Here is a 23,368-nt window from a genome sequence, read left to right as displayed (position 1 = left end):
TTATTTAAGGAGGCTCACTGAAAATAAGACAGGAGACCTGTTGATTACTTTTCCCCTTGGTCCCTTTAAGACCCCAGTAACTTTTTTAGTTGACACGGGTGCTCAGATGTCAGCACTCCGGGCGGATGTTGCTAACCGCAATGGAATAATTGCAGATAAGAAGCAGATATGGGTCACAGACGTTTTCGGAAGCTCCCAACCACAGCCGACAGCTAAAGTTAAATGCTGGCTGCCAGGGGATTCATCCCCTGTTGAGGTTACTATGATACTAGGTCCTCTACCCACCAATATTCTAGGACTTGACCTCTTAAAGGGCCGGTCATGGGTAGACTCTAAGGGAAGAGAATGGAAATTTGGGTGTCCCGCAATCTCTGTGAGGCTTTTGCAGTCTGCACCAACTCTTTCCCCTTCAAAAATAGTTAATGTCAAGCCTTATGCTTTGCCTTTGGGAGCAAGGGAAGGGATCACTTCAGTGATAACTGAGTTACGGGAACAGGGGATAGTTATTCCTACTCATTCACCCTATAATTCCCCAGTATGGCCGGTCCGCAAGCCAAATGGGAAGTGGCGACTGACAATTGACTATCGACGCCTGAACGCTAATACTGGCCCATTAACAGCTGCAGTCCCCAATATAGCAGAATTAATTGCAACCATACAAGAACAGGGTCACCAGATTTTAGCAACCATTGATGTGAAAGACATGTTCTTTATGGTTCCCTTGCAAGAAGCAGATAGGGACCGCTTTGCCTTTACCTGGGAGGGTGTACAATATACATTTACACGGCTTCCCCAAGGCTATTGCCACTCACCAACCATTGCTCACTATGCATTAGCCCAGGAACTAAATCAGATCACTCCTAAAGATGGAGTAAAAGTATATCAATATATTGACGATGTGCTAATTGGAGGACCAGATACCACTGTGGTGGGACAAACCCAGAGAGAAATCATTAGTCACTTGGAGAATTTAGGGCTCCAAATTCCTGCCGAAAAGGTACAACTCCCATCACCTGAAGTAAAATTTTTAGGTATCTGGTGGAAAGGAGGGACTGTGTGTATACCACCCGAAACCTTGTCCACCCTCGAACAAGTGAAAATGCCTGAAAATAAGAAAGAATTGCAGCATGCCCTAGGCTTGCTAGTGTTTTGGAGAAAACACATCCCTGACTTTTCTATCATAGCTCGCCCTTTATATGATTTAACCCGTAAAAGAACTGCTTGGGACTTGACACCTGTCCATGAAGAGGCTCTGAAATTATTAATTTTTGAAGCAGGGATTTACCAGGCCTTAGGACCAATACATCCAACAGACCCACTCCACATAGAATGGGGTTTTGCAATTCATGGGTTATCTATACATATGTGGCAGCGTGGCCCTGAAGGTCCTACCCGTCCTATAGGATTTTTCTCGCGTAGCTTTAAGGATGCTGAAAAACGGTATTCAGTTTGGGAGAAAGGACTCTTTGTGGTTAACCTAGCCTTACAGGAAGCCGAGAGAATTATACGACAGCAGCCCATCATCTTACGAGGACCCTTTAAGATCCTGAAACCAATATTGGCTGGAACTCCTCCCCCTGTAGGAGTAGCTCAACGAGAAACAGTAAGGAAGTGGTATGCCCAGTTAGACCACTACTGTCACACTAGACAGATAGAGGAGAGAACACCCAAAATGCTACAAATACAGGATCCCCCTCCTGATCACCCAGATACAGAACCCCCTCCATCGTACATCAAAGTGGCTCCTCATTTTAAACCCCATTTAACAAATGTGTGGTTCACTGATGCTTCTGCAAAAAGGGAAGGAAAGACGTGGAAGTATCGAGCAGTAGCATTACATATTGATTCAGGGGAGCATATGATAACTGAGGGAGAGGGTAGTGCCCAAGTAGGGGAGTTAGTTGCTGTGTGGAGTGTAGTCGTTAAGGAAGCTGAGACAACAGAACCAGTATACATTTATACTGACTCCTATGCGGTGTTTAAGGGATGTACTGAATGGTTACCGTTTTGGGAACAAAACCAATGGGAAGTAAACCAAGTGCCAGTGTGGCAACGAGACAAATGGGAAGAAATACTGAATATCGCCAAGCAGAGATCTTTCTTGGTAGGCTGGGTTGCTGCACACCAGGCAGGAGATAACCCGGCTCACCTCCTAAATAACCAAGTAGATTCCTTAACACGTCTAGCCAGTCTTGCCATCGATGGTGAAGCAGAAAAATGGGAACACCTTCTGGAGTGGCTGCACGTGAAGCGTGGCCATTCAGGAAGTAAAGACCTGTACAAAGAGGCTATTAGTAGAGGATGGGCTGTTACACGAGAATTATGTAATACTGTTATTTCTGCATGCGGTCAATGTCGAGTTCGTTTGGAAAAATATAACCCTTTAAAGGAGCAACCCCTACATTTAAGGACAAACAAAGGTTTATGGCAAACGTGGCAAATTGACTATATTGGCCCCTTTCGGATATCAGAGGGAAAACGATATGTGTTAGTAGGAGTAGAGGTGGTATCAGGACTAACACAAGCTGAAGCTGTATCCAGAGCCACAGGAGAAAATACAGTGAAAAGTCTTAAAGTATGGTTTAGCTGCTTACCCAAGCCTCAATCAATTCAATCTGATAATGGGAGCCATTTCACTGCTGGAGTGGTGCAAGAATGGGCTAAGGGTGAGGAAATCCAGTGGGTTTTTCACACCCCTTACTACCCTCAAGCTAATGGTATTGTGGAGAGAACAAACGGACTTCTAAAACGAGCTCTGAGGCCCCATGACCCAGGGTGGGCCTTGCGAGTACCAGAAGCAGTATACCGAGTCAATAGCCGGTGGGGGGCAAATGGCTGCCCCCGACTCCTAGCATTCTGTCCCACACCTCCTTCTATTGTTCCGGGGACGAAAAGTGGCAAAGACCCTGCACACTTGCTCCACTATGCTGGACAACCAGTATTAGTGGAACTGCCCACTGTGGGGCAAGTACCCCTAACCCTAAAGACGCCCCTTAACCTTTTTTCCTGGGTAGCCACAGATGCCCATGGGAAAGAGCATCGTATCAATACCCGATGGATTGTCCCATCCTTCTAAGTAGACCTTCATGTCCTGAATTAAAGTTGTTCCGATGTTAAATGGCTGATAAGAATATGTTTTTTTCTGTATCCCACTAGCTGGATTCTAACAAGCATATCAGTTAAGATGCACAATATAACCCCAACCCTCTGCTATAGTACTAAAACCATAGCTGCTTGATGGCCTGCTTATGTTTTTGTTACTCTGACTAGCGATGCTGTGTTGACTTCTCAGAATTCCTGAGTTGGGGGGAGGACACAGAGAGCTTGGCAGCAGACAACGTTGGAGTTCTTGCAGCGGCACCTACGCCACGTAAGAACAAGTGGTTGCTATAAACTTATTAGCCTTTTTACGCACAATGAGCACATTCTGCTGATCTACGGATGCTTTAATCAGAGCAATTCCAGTCAAGAGAGCTTGAAATTTAAGGCTAGTTTGTATGCATCTATAATACGTAACACATCCTGCACATGGCCTGTAGGAGGTTGTTTTACAGAAGCTGCACGAGCGCCTCGGAGAGTGCACCTCAGCCTCTCGGATGGATCCCAACCACTAGCAACACTGCTTGACATCTCCTCCAATCCTATCCCTTTAATGATTGTTTATTTTTGTATATATTTTGCAGGTTATCAGAAGCCCACGGCAGGACTTATGTTTTCACTTGATGAGTGGGCCATTATCTGTATTGTTTGTTTGATTTTGGTTGTGATATTCTTATGGTACAACAGGGAAAGATGGTTTGGAACTCCTTCCTCCTTGCCTTTCTTACTTTTGGTGCATCTGGACAAGGAGAAAGGGCCTCCAATTTGGCTTGGGAAGTGATACAAGGATTCATACATGTCTGGAATAGAACGGATCAGGGGATCTGTATTCAGATTCCTACTTCTGCCGAGCAGGGGATTAGATTCGGTTTGATACCCATGAGGCTCAATATTGGAAAATATAATATGAGCAATGGCATTATAGGGTTAGTAGATGCTCCGTTTGAGTATCAATATCGAAGTGATTATACCTCCTCTGGCAGATGGTGGCGAGATGAAGCAGCCTTCTATGAGATCCCTCGGGACACGGGGTGGCCTGACTTAATAAACAAAACTTGTAAGCGATGGAGATTGGAGGTCAGTCGTGAAATTGGTATTAGTCATAGCCCGCCGTGTCCTCCAGGATTCAAGGAAGCCTATTCCAGACGATTCCCACCTTCTCCATCCTGGTGGAGAATAACAGGATGCCCTTCCTTTCACAATATATCTTGTAATTTAGTGCCTTTTTGGCCTGCTTCCCCGGAAATTACCCCTTTTGAATTACAGTATAATGTAAGATGGGATTCAGCTTGGTGTGTTCACATACCTGACAGGAAGGGACAATATCCTTCAGTGAATAGCGCCCACACTGCTTGGGGATGGTCAGTGAAACACATGTTAAAAAACCAACCTCTTCACTTATTAAAGAAAGAATTTGTGGACACGCCCAACCCCAATGATGCCCATTTGTTAAACTGTACCCACATTATAGATTGTACCACAGGCGCTGGCAATCCCATCGAAACATGGATCAGTTTGGAAGTTAGAACCTTAATTCGAGATATGTGCACCTGTTGGGGATATCCGAATTTTGGATACCGAAACCGGGACAACCAATGTAATCAGATCACCAATAATGTTAATATCTGGCTAAAATGTGGAATTCCCATTAACCACTTCCCAAGACATAAAGTGGGAGAGGATAATCAAATACCCCGGGGAGACGCAGCTACTTGTCAAAACGCTTTGTATGCCGCCCCTGAAGGGACCGTCTGGGGGTGCTCAGATGGGAAAATGTACTCGCACTTGAATGTTATCAAACAGGCTGGATTGCGGTGTGGTTTGGGAATTCCTACTATGTGTCCCAGGCGAATCTTTGAATATACCACACCACCTATTCACAGGAAAAAACGAGAACTTGATGACCCAAGTAGCACCCAGAAGTGGATTCAAAACATTCTAAAACCTGATTATTATACCTGGGGACAGAAAGTATCGTTAGAGCTAGAAGCATTCTTTGCACCATCTGGGTATATTGTTCGGCACCAATGGGTGCTAGAAAACCTAACTTGGCAAGTACATGTATTAAGTAATTGGACTCGATATGCCTTTGGGGAACTAAATCTGCAAGTGCAACAAGTATCAAAAATGGCGTTACAGAATCGTTTAGCCTTAGATATGTTATTGTTAAAAGAACAAGGTGTGTGTGGTATGTTAAACTTGACTGAATCCGAATGTTGTATTACCATTCATAATGCCACGACCTCAATTGAAGAAGCCCGGGCAAAGATGAAGGAGATTGCCGACCAGACGGGGGAACTCTTCCATGCAATGCAACCAGCTGACTGGTTTGATGGCTGGAGTCCCAACTCATGGCTACATTCCATTTTGGGATCCTTGGGACTGACGGGATGGGGAAAATGGCTTGTAAATATTGGACTTATGATATTAATTGGATTTACATGTTTAATAGCAGGCCTTGCCATAGTAAGATATATGATTAGCCGCTTGCTATCCTCAGCTGTCTCTCTCTCTTCTCCTACTGTCCGCTATGTTAAAATTACCACAGAAGAAGATGATATAAACGAGAATCAAAGTACAGCGACTGTTTGAGCCACGGGGTGGTGTGACGGTCGGACAAATTATAGTCAATGTCTCAAACATTCGTTAAAGAACTTTGGTGGAGAAAACGGCCTCTGTAAAAATGCTGGAGTTTTGTGAACAGGACAATGTGGCCGGAGGAGAGGGCCCCCCGGAGGGTGGGACCGCGCTTCTCCAAAGCCGCAATTCCTTATCTTAAGTGACCAGGAGAAGGAGCACAGCATATGTGCCTGGAGGGGGAGGCCCCACGGAGGATGGGACTGTGCCTCTATCTTAAGCGGTCATGCCAGCAGAAAAAAGAGAGGCAACTCTGCGATGAACCCCCCCCCCCCCCAAAGCTCTCCGACCGATTCCAGAGAACCCCGGGAATGGGACTGCGCATGTCGAGACCATCGACTAACACGCTATAAAAGAAGGGAGAACGAGTTCTCAGCGCGCGCCCTCCAGAACTGGATCTCTACGCTGGCTGGACCAACGCTGGACCCAGGACTGGTGAAACCCTTTCCTTCTCTCTTTCTTTCTTTCTTTCTTTCTCTCTTTCTCTCCCTCCCTCTTTTTCTTCTCTCTTTTCCACAGTCCCTACACCTCATCCTTTTAAACATAAACCGTTGACCAAGTCTGAGACTAGGAGTGGACCTAGCCGCCCCTGGGCTCCTCTCTGAGAAGGAGTCCAGAAAGCAAGGGGGTCTGCTCTGAACCTCGTGACTCAACGGGAGGGCTCTCCTCCTGACACAGTTTCATGTTCCTTTTTCCATTTCATTTTTCTATACTTCCCTTCTCTTCTCAAACAGCGGCTTAACGACATGTTGCAAGGTTCATATTGATAAGTTCACTTGTACTTGGGCAAGGTTATCTAGGTTGAATAAATGTTGATTGTTGTTTGAACTCCCCTGGTGTCGTTTCACCTTAATTCTGACAAAGGAAATCCACGAACCTGAGTCGCCCCAACTCTGGGACGCGACAAACATAGTATAAAAAAACCTCATAAAGACATTCTTTAGTAGCGTAATGTAGTGAAGTTGAAACACTGCGATATTTCGGTAGGTTATTGTCCAGTGGATACATCATAGTGTCATCTTGTCACGGTGGCGGCTTCGGGGTTATTGGAAGAGTGCAGTAAGGAGGGAAGAAAGAACAATGCTGAGGTATTACCAAGCTCTTTTTGTAGCTAATGTAGTGAAAACAAATCTTCCAAAGCACTTTGCAAACAGCAATCTCTGCAAAGAAGGAAGAGAAGTAGTGATCTCTTAGGTTGGCCTTTATAAATCACTTCTAGGATGCAACACCACCTATCCTTGTTCCACTGCTGCTCCCTAATTTATCTTCTGTTTGTGTGCTAAAGTGTAATATTAGTTCAGCGAGCGTATCTACAATTTGCCCACCTTCCTAGTTCCCTTTGGCATATTAAAACAGTCAATCACTGCTCCTCCTCCCCACCACCAACAGCCGTTATTTTCACCATGACTATAACAAGTATTTTTCCCCTTCTGTTTCTCTTCACATACTCGATGGCGTTAGTCCTTTACCATTCATTTGTGGCAGGGTTTGAATCTTTTAATTGTTGTAATGCCTGTTTAATGCTATCATCTATTTTGCCAACACGCTGAGTTAGCTATGTGGCAACTCGTGTCCAGCTTGAAGTCTCGCAAGTAACGTGTAGCTGTTCTAGTAGTTGGAAATAGCGAAGTTTTACTTCAAGCAAAACTGCTGTTTGCTCATATGTCTCGTTGAGTGGGGAGGTTTCCTGTTTCCTGCAGAAATAGAGCAGAAGCGGTGTGTTGGGCTAGTCTGGAAAGGCTGGAGAATAATCATTTTAAGTATTTGAATTGATCAGAGTCTCTTACACAGTTGATGTTAATCACCAGCTCTCTAGATTGTGATGAGCAGTAATGTTAAGATTTTATGTTGGTGGTTACTCTTTTGAAAGATTGAGTAATGTCGGCTGTGTGGCTACATTGATTTTTAATGGCCTGTTTTTAGAAGCGTAAAAAGAGATTTTGTTTTAATCTACTAAAATCTCTTTTTAAATTTTTGTTTGTTCTTTCTGATAGCACTTAAAACCTTTGAGATGTGACCTTGCAGGGCTGCTTTGGACATTTTCGTAGCAGTATTAGTGCTTCTTACCTAAAATGACTTTGAGGAGCTCAGCATCTTAGCTCTGTGTCTCTGCAGTATAATGACCTATGCAGAATCCTTTTATAGGCAGCCAAAATAAGACTAGTTGTCTCTGATCTCTAAACCATTTTTCTGCTGCGCAGCAAAACTTATCTCAAAGGCAATATGTATTGACATTTTCTAATGTTTGAGAGAATTTCTTTAGGTGGTATTGCCCATTCCCCCAAGAAACCTGAAAGTCAGAAACATTCATTCTTTGCTTGAAGTAAAATTATCTTTGTATTTGCACTAATTGACTTTGCCTCAGCCTCAACCAGAAATAAATATCTCTCTCATCAGCTCTGTGTAAACATTTTATCTCCAGCATGGGTCTTTATTGAGCATGTGGGAAGCATTTGTTGCCTGTGCTTTGATTATCTCTTGATTACCTCTTAATTATATTGGCAGCATATTGGCAAGTGAAGGTGAATGCTGTGAAGCAGAGGGACAAGGTCTGGGGCAACTAAAACAAGCTGCATCTCTCAAATCCATAGAAAAAATGCAGGAACCTTATCGTTTATTTTTCTATCTAATTGGAGAGGTTGTTTTCAGTTGAGAACAGCTGCCAGTTAGGCTAATGGGATAGATTTCGCTCGGCAGTTGTTCTAATGGAAGGCTTTGTTTGACTCAGAACAGGATGATTTAAGAACTTATTAGAGCAGGTAACTAAAATACACTGTATTGATTATCACCTATAGCCTTATGTCTGCAAATGTTCCTAGGGGAAGAAAAATTGCTTAGCCTATTGATGTTAACACATGATGGCCACAAGCCATGGAAGAGCAAATGTGTCTGGAGAGTAAATTAGTTTCTTTTGTGTAAGAAACCCAGTGGGTGGTGGTTTAACTCACTAGCCTTTCGGAGCGTGTGTGTTAAAATGAAAAGTGCATGGAATGTCTGTGGATAGAGTAGGGATAATCGTTTCTGGGGTAAAAAGTAACTCTCTCACTTTTTTAGAGGTGTTTTAGGAACTTTGGAGTCCACACGCATTTATTTTAGTTTAGTCCTCTTTTGGTTTGTGAGCATTTTGAAGCAGACTTTTAACATATTTCGTTTGCACTGCATCAGCCACAACAGTTTCCTTGGCCACTGTATGTAATTTACTTGCTGTTATAACACTAACACTAAAATATTGTAAGTCACAATACTTTAGCCATTAAATAATACAGTAGGTAAGCGTAAAAACTGAAATCCTTAAATATTTTCTCTTCTAGTTTAGTGTACATCCCTCCATCCTTAGGGTGAGTCATGGAGAGCCAATCTTTGTAAACAAGGTTGCCACGCAAAACCCAACTCAGAGTTAGATTAATGGAGACCGAGTTACTTTTCTCAGCACTATGTACAGTGATACGGTATCTGTGTCGAGAATGCGGAAAAGGAGAATTAGTGTAGTGGTGTAGATGTGTCCGTGTATTGTGAGTTGGAGGGCTTGTCGACAGGAATGCATCTTCCTGAGGCGTTCTGATGTGACTTGAATCAGAGCAAGTGAGGGTTTGGATGCATATAGAGGTGTGCGTTGAAGGATTATGGGTTGGAGCTAATCCAGGATTGAGTTCATTTTTCTACTTTTAAAAAAAAGTCATCCATTTTTGCATGAGGACAGGTATATAATAAGACTTCAGTTCACTGTGGCTTCTTTCTATGTTATAGAGAGGAGCAGTTTCTGTGAACTTCAGCTAGGGATCTTTTTACCTTGCTCTCATTTTGTCGGTCAGCCTGATATGATGCTGGACTAGACCTTCTCACTGTTTTTCCTGAATAGTTCTCATATGTTTTACTTGTTTTTTAAAAAAAGTGAATATTAAGCATTTCTAAGCCAGTCAGACAACACTGCTTTGTCCAGGTACTTGTATGATCAGAATTTAAATTTACCTAGATATTACTTATGGATAACTTGTAATGACTTATCTTTCCTTTCACCTTTTTCTCTAGGCAAGCGTGGGACCTTGCAGTTGATATTTGCCTTTCCCAGTTACCTACAATTATAGAGGAAGGAACTGCTTTTAGGGTAAGTTGGATAATATCTTGAAGTGTTGTGTGCCCAGTTTAACCCATTATTTGAAACCTCAGTTCAGCGCATCACTTTTGCTTGTTGAGTCTTGAATTGTTGCAGTTTAAGGGTTTATATTTTTGGAAAATTGTAAATGTCTACTCACCTCACTTAGAGGAACAGATAGAAAAGCAACTTTAAGTTCTTCACTGTTGTACGAGATGTCCGATTCAGCCTGCATCTGTTGGTAAGGAGGAAACTCCTACCAGTAGAAATGATGCCTGAGACCTGACTCTTAAAATTTGTCCTAGTTTCAGCTGGGATAGAGTTAACTGTCTTCCTAGTAGCTGGTACGGTGCTATGTTTTGAGTTCAGTATGAGAAGAATGTTGATAACACTGATGTTTTCAGTTGTTGCTAGTAGTGTTTAGACTAATGTCAAGGATTTTTCAGCTTCTCGTGCCCAGCCAGCGAGAAAGCTGGAGGGGCACAAGAAGTTGGCACAGGACACAGCCAGGGCACCTGACCCAAACTGGCCAACAGGGTATTCCATACCGTGGGACGTCACATCTAGTTTAGGAACTGGGGAGTAGGGGGGGGAATCGCTGCTCGGGGACTAGCTGGGTGCCAGTCGGCGGGTGGTAAGCAATTGCACTGCGCATCGTTTGTACATTCCAATCCTTTCATTATTGCTGTTGTCATTTTATTAGTGTTATCATTATCATTATTAATTTCTTCTTTTCTGTTCTATTAAACTGTTCTTATCTCAACCCGTGGGTTTTGCTTCTTTTTTTCCGATTTTCTCCCCCATCCCACTGGGTGGGGGGGAAGTGAGTGAGCGGCTGCGTGGTGCTTAGTTGCTGGCTGGGGTTAAACCACGACAAAATTTCAGAACCCTGAGTCTTGACTAAAAAAATCCCAACGTGCCAGCATGATTTTTTAAACGAAAAACTTTAATGCAAAAATTGTCTCTTAGTAGAGTTATTTTCAAATAAACATAAAATAGAGCTTGAGGCTATGTCCAAAGAGTTTTCTTAAGCGTAGTATCATTAATATGAGTCACTGGGGTTTTTTCTACTTTAGTTAATCTCAGAGAGCAGAAAAGTAACATTTTTAATATTATATTTGGCTTAAATTCCTCTAGTCAGACTGGATTTTTCTCAATATTCCTTTTGACATTCATGAATGGAAACCTTTAAATAATAATTACTGGACAACCTCAGATACCAATTCTGCCGTGATGTTGTCTCTAATTTTACAGTAACATTCTTCCATTTTATTTATGTTGCCAAGCTCCTGAAAGGTTTTCTGGCTGCGATTGCAGGTTGTCTCCAAAGACCCAAGTACAGGAGGAGAGCTGTGGACTTCTGCGAGGGTGGGGGTTGGCAAAGATGCCCTGAGGCTTTTATCCTCCCACCACTTTCTTTCCCCACTGTATGTGCTGTATTTTAAAATTTAAACAAACATGATTTTTCTTCTCCTAGCTTATGTTCATTTTTATTTTGGGTCTTTAACAATGTCAGTGGGTGCTTTTATATTAGTCTTAGACCTCATCTGGGCACTCACTGTCAAGCGAGTTGAAATTTAGCAAATTTCTGTGTGTTTCAGGGATGAGAGGAGGCACATACTTGCTAGAGATTAAACAAGAGATCAGCAAATAAGAGTGGTCATTCTCAACTAGTGTTATTTATTCAAGACAGGGTGGAAGCAATTTACAAGCAGATTTTCAAGCCTGACAAATGTAATTTCGTGTGTATTTTGGCTAGAACTTGAGGTAGCTAGAGCTATCAATGTGCGGTCGCAGCTGGGAGCCTGAATGCTGCGAATTTCCAAGCTAGCCCGGGCACTAGACGTAAAGGCAGGCTCAAGTCCTCTTCTGAGCTATTCCTTACGCTTTCATTTAAAATCCAGCGTGATTAATGCTGTGTAGGTTTGTGCCTGCTCTGTAGAGAGGGGACAGATATTAACCTGTTGAACATCTCTCTCTGAGACACCTACAGGAATATGAAACTTGGCTGTTAGTTTGGGAGGGAGCGGAAGGGGCTTAGCTCTACGCTGTGACAAATGCTTGGAGCAGACAGACAGTTGCTGATCTATTCCTTGTGTTCTAATCAACGTTTTGCCCTCAAACCCCTTGATTTATGCCCAGCAAGAACTGTTGTGTATCAGAGAAGGTTAGCTGCTGCTGGCCAGCAGTAATCCTGGGAGAAATTGTTGTTCAATGCAAGGCAGGGGGAAGGAGCGTTGTGTTACTGAGGTTAGTCAGCCTGTTTCGTAACTAGGCTGGCAGAAGCAGCAATCAGTGTCTGGGATGTCAAATGCCCGGGTGAGTCACAGGATTACCTGCTGCCATCCATTCGTCGGCCGCGTTGGCTGCTGTGGGTTTAGAGTCCAGTCTGGCCCTGGATAAAGCAATTGATAATCTCTTCAGGGCTGTTTTGTTTCAGCAGCACATTATAAAACCACGTGTGTCTGACTTCTGCTTATTCTCTAGGTGTTCTTTCCTAGCCAGACCTGGAAAATATGATAACGTGATGGAGAAGGGCCTGCGGGCTCACAGCGCTCGTACGGGGGGGGGGGGCGGGGGAGCGATTGGGCTTCTGGCAGGTTTGGGTTGGTTTACTCTCCCTCCTCCCATCTCTTCCCTGCCTCCTTCCCCCTTGATTTCTGTTTTTCTGTGGATTTCTAACTGGTAGCTGCTGTGAGATTTGGCCGGTACTTTCTCATACCTAGCTTGTACCACGTACTCGGTGTGATAGATGGCAAAAGGAATGTTTCTCGAAGTGCTGCTGCGCTGGCAGGGGATGCTGATGTGCCCAAGGACTGTCCGAGTGTGCACTGCAGAGTAGAGTGCTTTGGAGAATGAGTGTCAGATCATTGGCCAGTCACCACCAGTGTTAGGAGACGAGAGCTGCTCTGCACTTTTGAGCAGGCTCCAGGGCCTTAAAATGTGCTGCAGAATGTCAGATCTCACCAAGTAAACTTCCTATTTCATCAGCCAGTGTGGTGCACTCCCAATCAATCACATCTTGTTAGAGTAAGACCATAGTTATGTCATATGTTTTTCAAAGTATGCAGTATTTTCTCTACTTGTATTTGCTGTCCCCTAAACCAGATTCCTTTATGTCTAGAGATCCTACGAGCTAGTATCCTTTATATTTACTGGATGCCATTCAGATGCACTTTGTAAAATAACATATGATTGTACTGTCTTAAGCACCAAGTACCAAAGTACAACTGATAGATATTAGCTGGTGGGAGTTCACCCCACCCCTTGTATCTTTAGTAGGGCACTAGTGTAAAGTCTATTAAATACTGTAGCATTCCGCATGTTATTTTTGTGCTCATTTACCCACGCTACCAGGATATCTCTAATTAAATTAGCGGATTCAATATCTTAAGTAAACTTTCTGATTTTTGTTTGCCTGTATGAAGTCCTTTTACTGCATTATGGGTGTCAGAAGTGATGAATAGCTAAATGAAAGGCTTGAATTAAAAAACTGATAAATAGGAGGCAGCCTTCTTACAGCCCAAACCAGCACGTCTGAATTGCCACCTGTTTGTAGGAAAGGTTTATGGCAGCCAGGGATGACTGAGACGTGGATGGACATATTTTTTGTTGTTGTTGGGTAGTATTCACTGTGGACTGGGCAGAGGTAGCACCGTGTGCTGCTACGGGAGTGAAACTACCTCTGCAGAACAGATAAATCCACTGCTGTTCTATCTGCTTCTCATGTGGAAAAGAATAACCAGATTTCCCTAAGACCTTTTGTGATATCTTTTCCTGGTTCTCTACTCTTTCCTTCTCCTTTTTTCCAAACACTTACCTTAGAGAACGCCAACATATTTAAAGCGAATTGTATCTGGTCAGCCTTTGGAAAATTTTTATACATTTAAAAAAACACAAACAAACGCGTGTCAATTAAAAAGAAGGTTTTGGAAACAATAACTGTGCGAGTCCATAAGTGCCAAAACTGAGTGCTTCACTTGTTTCTGTTTTTGTTTTAAACCAAACTTGCATTCCTGTTCTTGCCTCAACAGCACAGTCCCTTCTTTGCGGAGCAGCTGACTGCTTTCCAGGTGTGGCTGACCATGGGTGTGGAGAACCGCAATCCCCCGGAGCAGCTCCCCATCGTCCTGCAGGTGAGCGGCCGGGGCGGGGGGCTCGGCACCGCCGAGGCTTGCGGGAGCTCGGCCGCAGCTGACATGGAGTGTTTGTGCGTGCCTCTCCCTGCCCGCTGAGTGCTGCGCTATCAACCAGATGGCGTTTGGGTACATAAATTACGTGGGCTCCTTCAGGATTAATTAGAGCTGATTGCATGTTTACTAGACCTGTGCGGATGAAGACAAAGTGCTTTTCTTCTCCCATACCTTCGCTCTCTGTTGAGCAAAACTTCCTGCTATAGTCCATTTGCAGCTTCAACAGTATCAGGCTCTGCTGCCTCCTCTTTTGCTCTGAAGTAGCAAGACTTTTTCACAGAGTAGCACATCTTTGTTGTTTTCTCCTGTAGTATCTCCTCTTCTATGCCAGCTCTGTCAGGCAGAGACTTTATCTTCTCTCTGATTTCAGAAAGTGGAAGTTACTACAGTGTAAATAGTTTGGAAATGGCTTCTTTATCTGTCTGGTACAGCCTGGAAAGTGTTCCCTTTAATGTGATGCTGAAATTTTGCTGCAAGAACATAGAAACAAGTCTCTGAAGACCATGCCTGGAAGGAATGTAGAGTTCTGGTAGGCATTTGCTCAGACTAGACGAAGTTCATATGTATAAAGGAGAAGTAAATCTGGGAGAAACATAACACCTCATTTCAAATAATATTTTATGGCCAGGCACATATTAAAATTGTCATCTGCTCTTGCCCTCTCCTCCCCAGGAGTTTGTATTGACAGAAATATAAACCCTCATCAAGGTAGCTGTGGTCTCTTCTCTACCAGGCAGCAAAATTTAAAGTCTTTCCGTTTAAAGGAACATGATTCCAGTCACTTGTACAAGGATATGTGATTTCTTTCACTAAATGTGAGAAGACTCACCTTCCCTCTGTTAGCTACCAGCTTGTTTTGTGACTGACAGCACCATCAATCTCTGTAAGACCAAATCTGAATTTCCCTGAGCCTCCCAAGCCTTGAGAGATCAGTTGGATAAACAGATGTATGGTTTATCTCTGTCACTGCAATGGGAGAAGGCAGGCTTCTACTCTAGCACCAGCTTTGCTGCTTTCCAGTGAATTATTTGGCACCAGAGGGCTCTGCAGGTAGCTTAACCTTGCAGTGGAATTGAGAGGTCACCTGGCAAAGGAACCTGCTTTCCTTCCTGGAGCAAAAATGAGCTAGGGCAATGTAATTATAATTAAAGCATATTAATTCTATAGTGGAATAAGATTGCTTGTTAACAGGTTTGAGATACTTTGAATCAGAGACCAACTGATCAGAGAGGGAAGGAAGTGCATTTCAGACCCCTTTTGATTGTCTTTTTGCTTTGACCCCTTGGGAGTGCTTAGACTACTCTGCTGTAGCCTAACAAAGGCTGATTCTGTTTTCCCATTTTAGATGTGGCACTGGGGGAAGAAGGTATTTGAGTGCCAGGGCCATGATGCCAGCCATGCAAAGCTTGGGTTTGTCAAGGATGGGGAAATGGCCCTTTGTAAATGGCCTTTTAATTGACTTCAAGAAGTTTCTTTCCATTTTGAGTTCTTGCTGTGCATGGGGCAGATTGGACACACGTGGCTTCCTGGTGCAGAGAAGAGAAGTCATCGAAGAGAAGTTAGCCATATGCACAGCCTGAACGAGCCTGAGCAGCAGATGCTTGATCCTTGCGGACGTACCTCCTGCAATGCGATCTCCAGTGCATGCAGACAAGAGTAGCACTTACTCCACAGAAGGCCATGGGGAGACCAGTGCTGCAGTCCCCTTCTTCCCTCCTACATTTGTTAGGAGATTCCTGCTAAAATGTGGATTGTTACTTCTAAATTATCCTGTTTTCTCCTGGTTAATCTCTAGCTTGCATGTGTGGACATAATTAGCTTCCCTACCTTCTGTTTAGGAATAACGATGGACAAATGTCAGGGAGGGATGTGACGCAGTGCTGTGTGCATATAGTGGCACAGCGTAACAATTTCATAATTTCACTAAAAGTTCATAAATTGTGCATAGACTCCCCATATCCTCATGCAAGTCTCTAGAATTCGTGTCAGGTTTGGCTTCAGGTTATTGTGCAAATCAGTTTGGGAAGTGGGAATATAAAAACCTGAGAGACTGATGGCTTTTTTTGTTTTTGAAAATAATGAAATGGAGCTTTTAAAATAAGATACAATTTGATTTGGTTAAAGGTTCTTGTGGGATGTTAGCAATGTTGAGATGTGGTTTTGTATCTTCAACTGGAAATCCTTTTCAATAACATCCATTTTTTTTCCCCAGCTATGACAGAATTTGTAGATTTACTGTTTTTTTTTTTCTGCAGGTCAGATAACTAACAGCATTGTCTATCTGTATGCCTCCCATTGTCTGCGTAAGCACCCTGCACCTAACATGTTCCTGTCTGTTGTTTCAGCCCTGCCCCAGCTTCCACCATGCCCTGGTTTCTATTGCTGCTTTAATCTCAAACAGCTGCCCCTGTTATTCCTGTGCTGTGCATCTTTAAAGCACGTTGTTAATTGTGCCAAGTTCTGTAGTAAGTTTATGGAATAGGCTGGTGCCAACTAGGGCAGGATGACCAAAATCCTTTCTCTTACGACCTGTCCTGAGATCTGAGCTCCAATGTTCAGAGGTGAAACGGTTAGAGTCATTAACACATCCTCCTCTCTTCTTCTTCTGGACTTTTTCTGCACAACTTTAGTATCAGTTGTCCATAGGATGAGACATGAGCCAAGTAATTTAGTTATTCTTCAATATTAAACATGAAAAATAATTTAATTTGAATATGCGGAGTGGAAAAACACTGAGAAGGGGATGGAATTGGGGAGCTAAATCAATGAGTTGCTTTCCCTGAGATCCATGCTGAGGGATGTTACTCAATTTAAACTGAGGATTAAACGTTGCATTCCAATATCTTACATCTGTTAAGGAGATTAAGAACTGAAAGTCTGTCTGTTAATATTTCACACCAGGGTAGGTATAAGCCCGTAAACTACTGCCTCATTATCGTTGTCAGACTCCGTTTTAATGAGATTTTTATTAACGACTAATGTGACCTTTTGCTTCCCTCTTAAGTCTCTTACATTGATTTGCCAAGGAAAGCAAAGCCTCTTTTTCTGCTTCTGAGCTGTTTTGAGTAATGGGAGACTGGGCCTTTTGCTCACCTTTGAATCTTTCCTGCAGATACAATTGTGTTCCCGGTTTACTGGGGAAAGGCAGGTGGTACGATGAGAATATTTGAAATCCATAAGGGCTGCTTCCATCTAGCAGAGCTATGCTGCATAGGAAGCACTGCGTTTGAGAGAAAAATTAGCAGAGAGAACAAGTGGAGCAATGACGTGGAGATCAAGGATAACTGCGTTCCTAGGAAAACATTTGTATGTGTCTGCAGAAACTTCATGAAGGAGAGCGTTATCAGGAGGGGCAGAAACCCGTTGGTGACACTGTTCAGTGGGGTGAAAGTTTTCAGCAGTCAGGGTTTGTCTTCCAGCTTTTTTGTTCAGACTATCAGATTGTTCAAAGTGATGTAAGGATCCTGAGGTCATCTTAGATTTGCTCTGCAGTCCCAAGAATTTTTGTTCTTTTTAGCAATAACCGTTATCCCTCTTCTCTGCAGGTGCTGCTGAGCCAGGTACATCGGCTGCGGGCTCTTGATTTGCTGGGAAGATTTTTGGACCTGGGTCCCTGGGCAGTTAGCTTGGTGCGTGGATGTTGCATATTGTCTTGTAAAAGTCTAGTTTATCTCAGTATAGGCGATAAATACAAATGATGATTTATGGAAGGGAGGATGTGGAAGATATTCCACAGATTTGACAAATGACCAGTATTTTAAGTGTTCATATGTGTGCAATGGAGCAAGCATCCCTAAAAAAAAAGTGGTTTGTATTAATCAAAAAGGCCGAATAGCTGTTCATTTGCATTACAACAAAGAGGAGTTCCTTGGGAATAGTTTAGTGTAAAATATTCTAAGGGACAAAACAGGAGGAAATATCTGGGACAAATAAGAAGGTTTATCATGTAAAATAAATAACAAAAAAATAGCGCATACATTTATCGTCTGTTCTCTCAGCTTACTAGCTGCATCATTTTCTTCTCTTCCTTTATCTATTTGGTCTCTGGATTTTATAAGCTCTGCTGAGAATGCAGCAGCTGCCTTCTGCATTTTGGAAAGTGGCTAGCACAGTGTGGATAGTAAATAAGAATTAAACAGAGGAGCAGTTTAAAACACTCTTGTAAATGGAGCTATTTGTTGATAAAAGTGATGAAGACGAACCACCGGCTGGTTGTGGAATAGCTCAATGATGGGACTTTTTAGTGGTTTTCTTAACCTTCCTCCTTCTCAGCCAAGACTACCCTCTGCACACCTTCGTGGACAGCTTAGCCCTCAGTGGTAGGAAGAAAGTATGCACTAAAGGTGATTTTAAGACCTCTGGATTATAAACTTCTATGAGGATCAAAACATAGCTGCAAGTCAGCCACAGTGGACTTTCCTCTGGCTGTTATGTGCTTTATAAACCTCGTTGGCCGTATCACTGGGTGATTCTTAGCTGCTGCAGGTTGTGTGGGTGGTAACCCCCCGGGAGCCCAGCGCTGCAAGTGCAATCCCCCAGCATACATTTCCTTTACGTTGTGCTTTGGGAAGGGTATCAGCAATCCCAGTGGGATTCTCAAAGATTTTACGTGTTGCATGTGCTCCTGTGAGCATAGTCTCTAATCCCGTGGAAAAGGCTTGGTAAAAAGTCTGTGTAAGGCGAGAGACTTATTTAATTTCCAGTGGGAAGGCTGTAATTATTAAGCTTTTGCAATATGTTTACTTGTGAGAGCAAATGGCCCCATCTGAGGAGAGCGCAACGTATCATGAAGCATAAAATAGCACAGGCTGTAACGAGTAAAAGCTAGTGCTAGATTAACTCTGAGTCTCTGTGGACCAAATGAGTCTGAAAATATCTGGTGACATCCAAGATGAAAACAAGCAATAGACAAATACACAGGGATCCCCTCTTTACTAGAAATGTATGAAATTGTTTTCTACCAGATTTCTCATCTGTGTCATTAAGTATGCTGCATCTTCACAGAGCGCTCAGTCCTGCCCCTGCGCGGTGCTGCCTCTGCAGTAAGGCTGAGCTGTTCACGAGGGTTTGGTGTTCTCTCTGGCTCCCCAGGCCCTGTCTGTTGGCATTTTTCCGTATGTGCTGAAGCTACTTCAAAGTTCAGCTCGTGAGCTGAGACCACTCCTTGTCTTCATCTGGGCCAAAATTCTGGCAGTGGACAGTGTGAGTACTTCTGAACTTGGCTGTTTCTTTGGGGTTTCAGCAATGTGCCTTTTTCCCCCTCCCCATTTGCTTTATCCAGTTGCTTTAGACTTGGGACTTTCTCCTGAGGTACTTCAAAAACTGCATTAGCTGGAGACCAGCATATTATCTCATTAATTTATTTGACTTGTATGAAAGCTAGCTTCCGAAATTTTGTGAATGGGAAACCCCCATTAAGGTGCTGACACTGGGTAGTTTGGCTGCCCACCTCTTCACGCCTGCCCAGGATGAAAGCAGGTTTGCTCTGTCTATTAATGCTGCAATGTCACGTTAACATCTCACAGTTCCTAGTTCCTCCTCTGGTTCTAGGGTGTAGGTGCTCTAGGTAAAAGCCATCAGACCTCACTGATTGCATCTTTATTGGGGAAGATATTGCTTTGCTTGCTGAAGGGGCTTAAAAAGCACTCCTATCTTCTGTCACATATTCCCAGGTGAGAGCGCACAGGCATGCACTCATACTCTCCCGCAATTTGTTCATTTCAGATAGTGATTAAACTTGGTTTGTTCAAGACCATTGTGTCAGTTGTCAAAACAGGCTGTGGGTAGTCTTCAGACACAGAATTTTTCTAGAAATAAAGGTGATTTTTGGTGACTTCAGCTTATAAATCCTGCTCCAAGTCTAATGCACACGCTGATGCATTGAAGATGGTTGGCATAGAAGTATTTACCCCCCACAGAAGACAGATTATTCCTATCACAGCTCCATGATTCTGGTCTTCTCTACAACATTTTGACACCTTTTGGGTTGAGGTTTAAAAACTGAGCCCTGATTTTTAAAGATGGCCTTAGCCAGAGCTCTAGTTTGTGGGGTTTAAAATAAATAATTAAGCAGGTAAGTAATTGCAGATGAATTTGTATAGTGATATATATATGACTCTGTGGTTTGTAAGTGCAATTAGTTGGGCAATATAAAATTATTAGGAGTGGTGCGCACAGTTAATTGCAGGCACGATTATAAGCCAATATGAAATTGTCTGAACTGCTTGTAGAATTTGGATCTTGCCTATTTGGGGGTTTATTTTTGTTATATCACTTCCATTTCAGTATGGAGAATAATATTGAATTTGTTGGAATTTTTCCCTACTGTTGATCCTAGCATTGTCAGGTTTAGTTTTATAAATACATTTTCATTAACATCCTAAGAGGATTTTGGAAAACAAAGAAAATGAAAACTATTCATCTTAAAGCTACTCTTGAAGAGCTTATTTTTTGATGCATGCCTCTCCATGGCTGACGCTTCAGCCCCAGGTACGTTTCAGAGTAGGCTCATGTATAATTTACATGAAGTGTCATGCCATCCTTCACTCTCTCTGGTGGTGAAGCCAATCTGAGAGGGCTCTTTCCCCGCTACCCCTCCTGCCACCATCGGTGTTGCTCCCTCCCATGCTCTATTTTATTGCCTCACTCATTTGGTAGGCTGTGCTTTACAACAAAACAACAGAAAAAAATACTCTTAAATTTTGTATTTGGATTTTTTTTTCTGCTGTTTCACTTACTAGCTCCACAAACAAGTGGTACAAGTGAGAAGGGAGGAGAGGGTAACTTCAGCAGGAAAGTGCAATGAATGCTGCCGAGGGAGGAGACGGGCAGCGGCTCGAGTTGTCACACCATAAAGGGAACAAATACATCGTCATATCGGAAGCTAAAAGAATACTTTCTTGTTATATGCCAAGTATCAATAGAGGCATGTCTTTTCCCTCCTCTGCTGACACAAGGTTTGGCCATGTATGTTTGAAACAAATTCAGTTTCAAACAAAGTTTAACGAAAACCAGTGTCTCAGCGTGCATGTTGTGCAGGTTCCAAGTTCTCTAACGTTACAGCCTGCTCCACTTCCCCAGCCCTCTGCATTTCCAGAGGGTAAATTTATCTAAACAAACCACAAGACTGGTATTTACATGCTCCAGGTTGAGAGAAGGTCTGTTAGTGTTTTGGTTGATCCGGTGATGCTGCAGTTTATGACCTGAGCCGTGGAGAGCACGCTATGCTGCGTGTCAGCATCGTTTTCTTAGAGACAGCCTTTTATAAGACTCGGAGGGGGATGACAACTGCAGGGGCATGCTCTGTGAGTGTGAAGGCAGGCAGGCTGGAGATGCTGACCGAAGGGTAGATGCAGTAATTAATTGTTAGGCTGCATGGAATCGCTGTAGCATTAGTTCTGCGCGCGGGGTGGGTGTGTGGGTCTGAGGGTGCAATCCTCTGCCTGCACTGGATGTGCATCTACCTGGCTTGGCTCTGGTTCGAGTGGGTGCTACGTCCATCATCCAGGCAGAAGCCATTGCGCTAGCATATGAGAGTGTGTTTATTTTCAAACATTCTGCCAGATAATCTTCATCTTTGCAATAATTGTACGGTGCTGTCTCTCTCCTTCATCTGCTGTCCCCTGTATGTGTATTTCATTTGGTTTCAGGAGACTGTAGCTGATGAAATTACTTTCATTTAAGAGTGGAGTTAAGCTAATTGCTCATTCCTCTTTGTATTTGGATATGACTGAGAACAAGTTATATAAGACTTGCTAGGGCCCTGGAGAGCAGAATATCCTGCTAAGATAATATTTCTGTTCTGGTCCCTCCCTCTCTTCGGGCAGGGAGGCAGAAGAAAGGTGTTCTGACATGAGACAGCAGTGTAGTAGCCATGTGTCTGTTCAGATGATACCTTCAGTAGGCATGGTATGCTGTGAAGAATTGCATTTTGTCATAAAAATTAGAGGGTAAATCAATGGTATTCAGGAAACATTGCACCTCAGACAGAATTGTTTGTGTGTGATATATAGGTGTCCCTAATAAACATTGGAATATTTAGATTAATCTGCTTTAATTCCATGTATAGTCAGATGATTTTTCATAGGATACTCATTGAGGACTCTAGTCATCTCTGCCTGAAACCTGCTGGAGTATTTCTAGACAATCCACCTGCAGAGCTGCATAGCAAGTGATGGTTCAAAGTTGCCTACTGTAGGTATCTGGCAGGTATAGATTGGTGTAGGAGTAGTGTTGTGCGCTGCCACATGGAGATGGCTATAACACTTGCAAATACAGTTTAGGTCAAGAATTTGCTACATGCCACATTGATAATGTTTGGTAAACAGCACCCTCCAAATCTTAAATACTTGAATTTAAAGGGAAAAAAAATCCCCCCACCTGTAATAAGGACTATAATCAGGAATTTAAGCAAGACCAAAAAAACCTGCACATTAAACAATACTGAAAATGTGAATGCTACTGAAGTAGGACAGCGAAAAAGACCTTACCACTCCAAAGAATTGGCCGAAGACAATAGTAAACAAACATTTCTCATACTTTTTAAAGCAATGGCATGACATAAATAGCATGCTTACTTTCCAGATGTGTCCTTTGTTAGCAGGATTGTGACTACCATTTCCTATCTTATGGTTAATACAAATATTCAAGTTAAGTGTTCCCTGAGGATAATGTGGTAAAGGTACCCACCTGGGGGGGGGGGGGAGGGTTCACTGACCAGCATGGTTGCCCAGGATACCCCTGAGCTGTGGCAGTGCTGCTGTATTCCAGGAACTTGTGAGATTTTTAGGGATAAGTTACATAGCACATATGTTATATTAAGGAGAAAGAGGAGATCTGTGCTCTAGTCCCTCCCCAGCACTGGGAACTTCATATTTTATGTAAGTTCTGAACTTTCACACCAAGCCTGCAGCTTGTTTTGGTCATGTTGTATTATTATTCACAAGTGTAGCTGCTTATTCCTTGAGGAGGAGGTGTTACTGATGCTGGCTTTCCATATTGTTCACAGGATCTAAGCAGGGAGGGTTTCAGCAAGTGTGCTGGCTTTATACAAGTTGCCTTCCTCCCGCGAGCCGCAGGTATTTGGTAACAGTGGCAGCACAATAAATGTAGTGTGAAGATGGGCAGCCTTCTCTTTGCTGGTGTCTGTTTGCCTACATTATAGCAAAGAGATTGTTTTTTGTAAGGAACAGAAAGTATTCATGCTGAGGATGAAAAGGGGGAATTTTTTCCTGGGTTTTTTGTGCAGCATTACACAGAAGTCAGGAAAGCCTCTTGTAGCTGCAGCCTGGCATCAATCCATTCCCTCTGCTCTTTGGTCTGCCAAAACCAGCATCTTCACTCCCTT

The 23,368-nt window shown here is 43.1% G+C and overlaps 2 protein-coding genes across 7 annotated transcripts in view; both read left to right on the top strand.

The window, feature by feature from the left end:
* Positions 1-23,368, top strand: part of RPTOR (regulatory associated protein of MTOR complex 1) — a 210,571-nt gene that overhangs the window by 126,723 nt on the left and 60,480 nt on the right. For all 6 annotated transcript variants that reach the window (XM_041123882.1, XM_041123884.1, XM_041123883.1 and 3 more), the window contains 4 exons: positions 9,766-9,841; positions 13,864-13,965; positions 17,568-17,651; positions 19,114-19,224. In XM_041123882.1, coding sequence (XP_040979816.1) covers positions 9,766-9,841; positions 13,864-13,965; positions 17,568-17,651; positions 19,114-19,224 — 373 coding nt within the window. The remainder of the gene's footprint in view (positions 1-9,765; positions 9,842-13,863; positions 13,966-17,567; positions 17,652-19,113; positions 19,225-23,368) is intronic.
* Positions 4,349-5,691, top strand: LOC121232388. The gene is made up of 2 exons (XM_041123905.1): positions 4,349-4,364; positions 4,433-5,691. Coding segments are annotated over exons 1-2 (1,260 nt in total). The 5' UTR covers positions 4,349-4,363.

Source organism: Aquila chrysaetos, chromosome 5 (assembly GCF_900496995.4).
Source record: "Aquila chrysaetos chrysaetos chromosome 5, bAquChr1.4, whole genome shotgun sequence".
Classification (NCBI taxonomy): Eukaryota; Metazoa; Chordata; class Aves; order Accipitriformes; family Accipitridae; genus Aquila; species Aquila chrysaetos.
The sequence above is the reverse complement of the archived record's forward strand: the minus strand, read 5'-3'. Positions and strand labels throughout refer to the sequence as shown.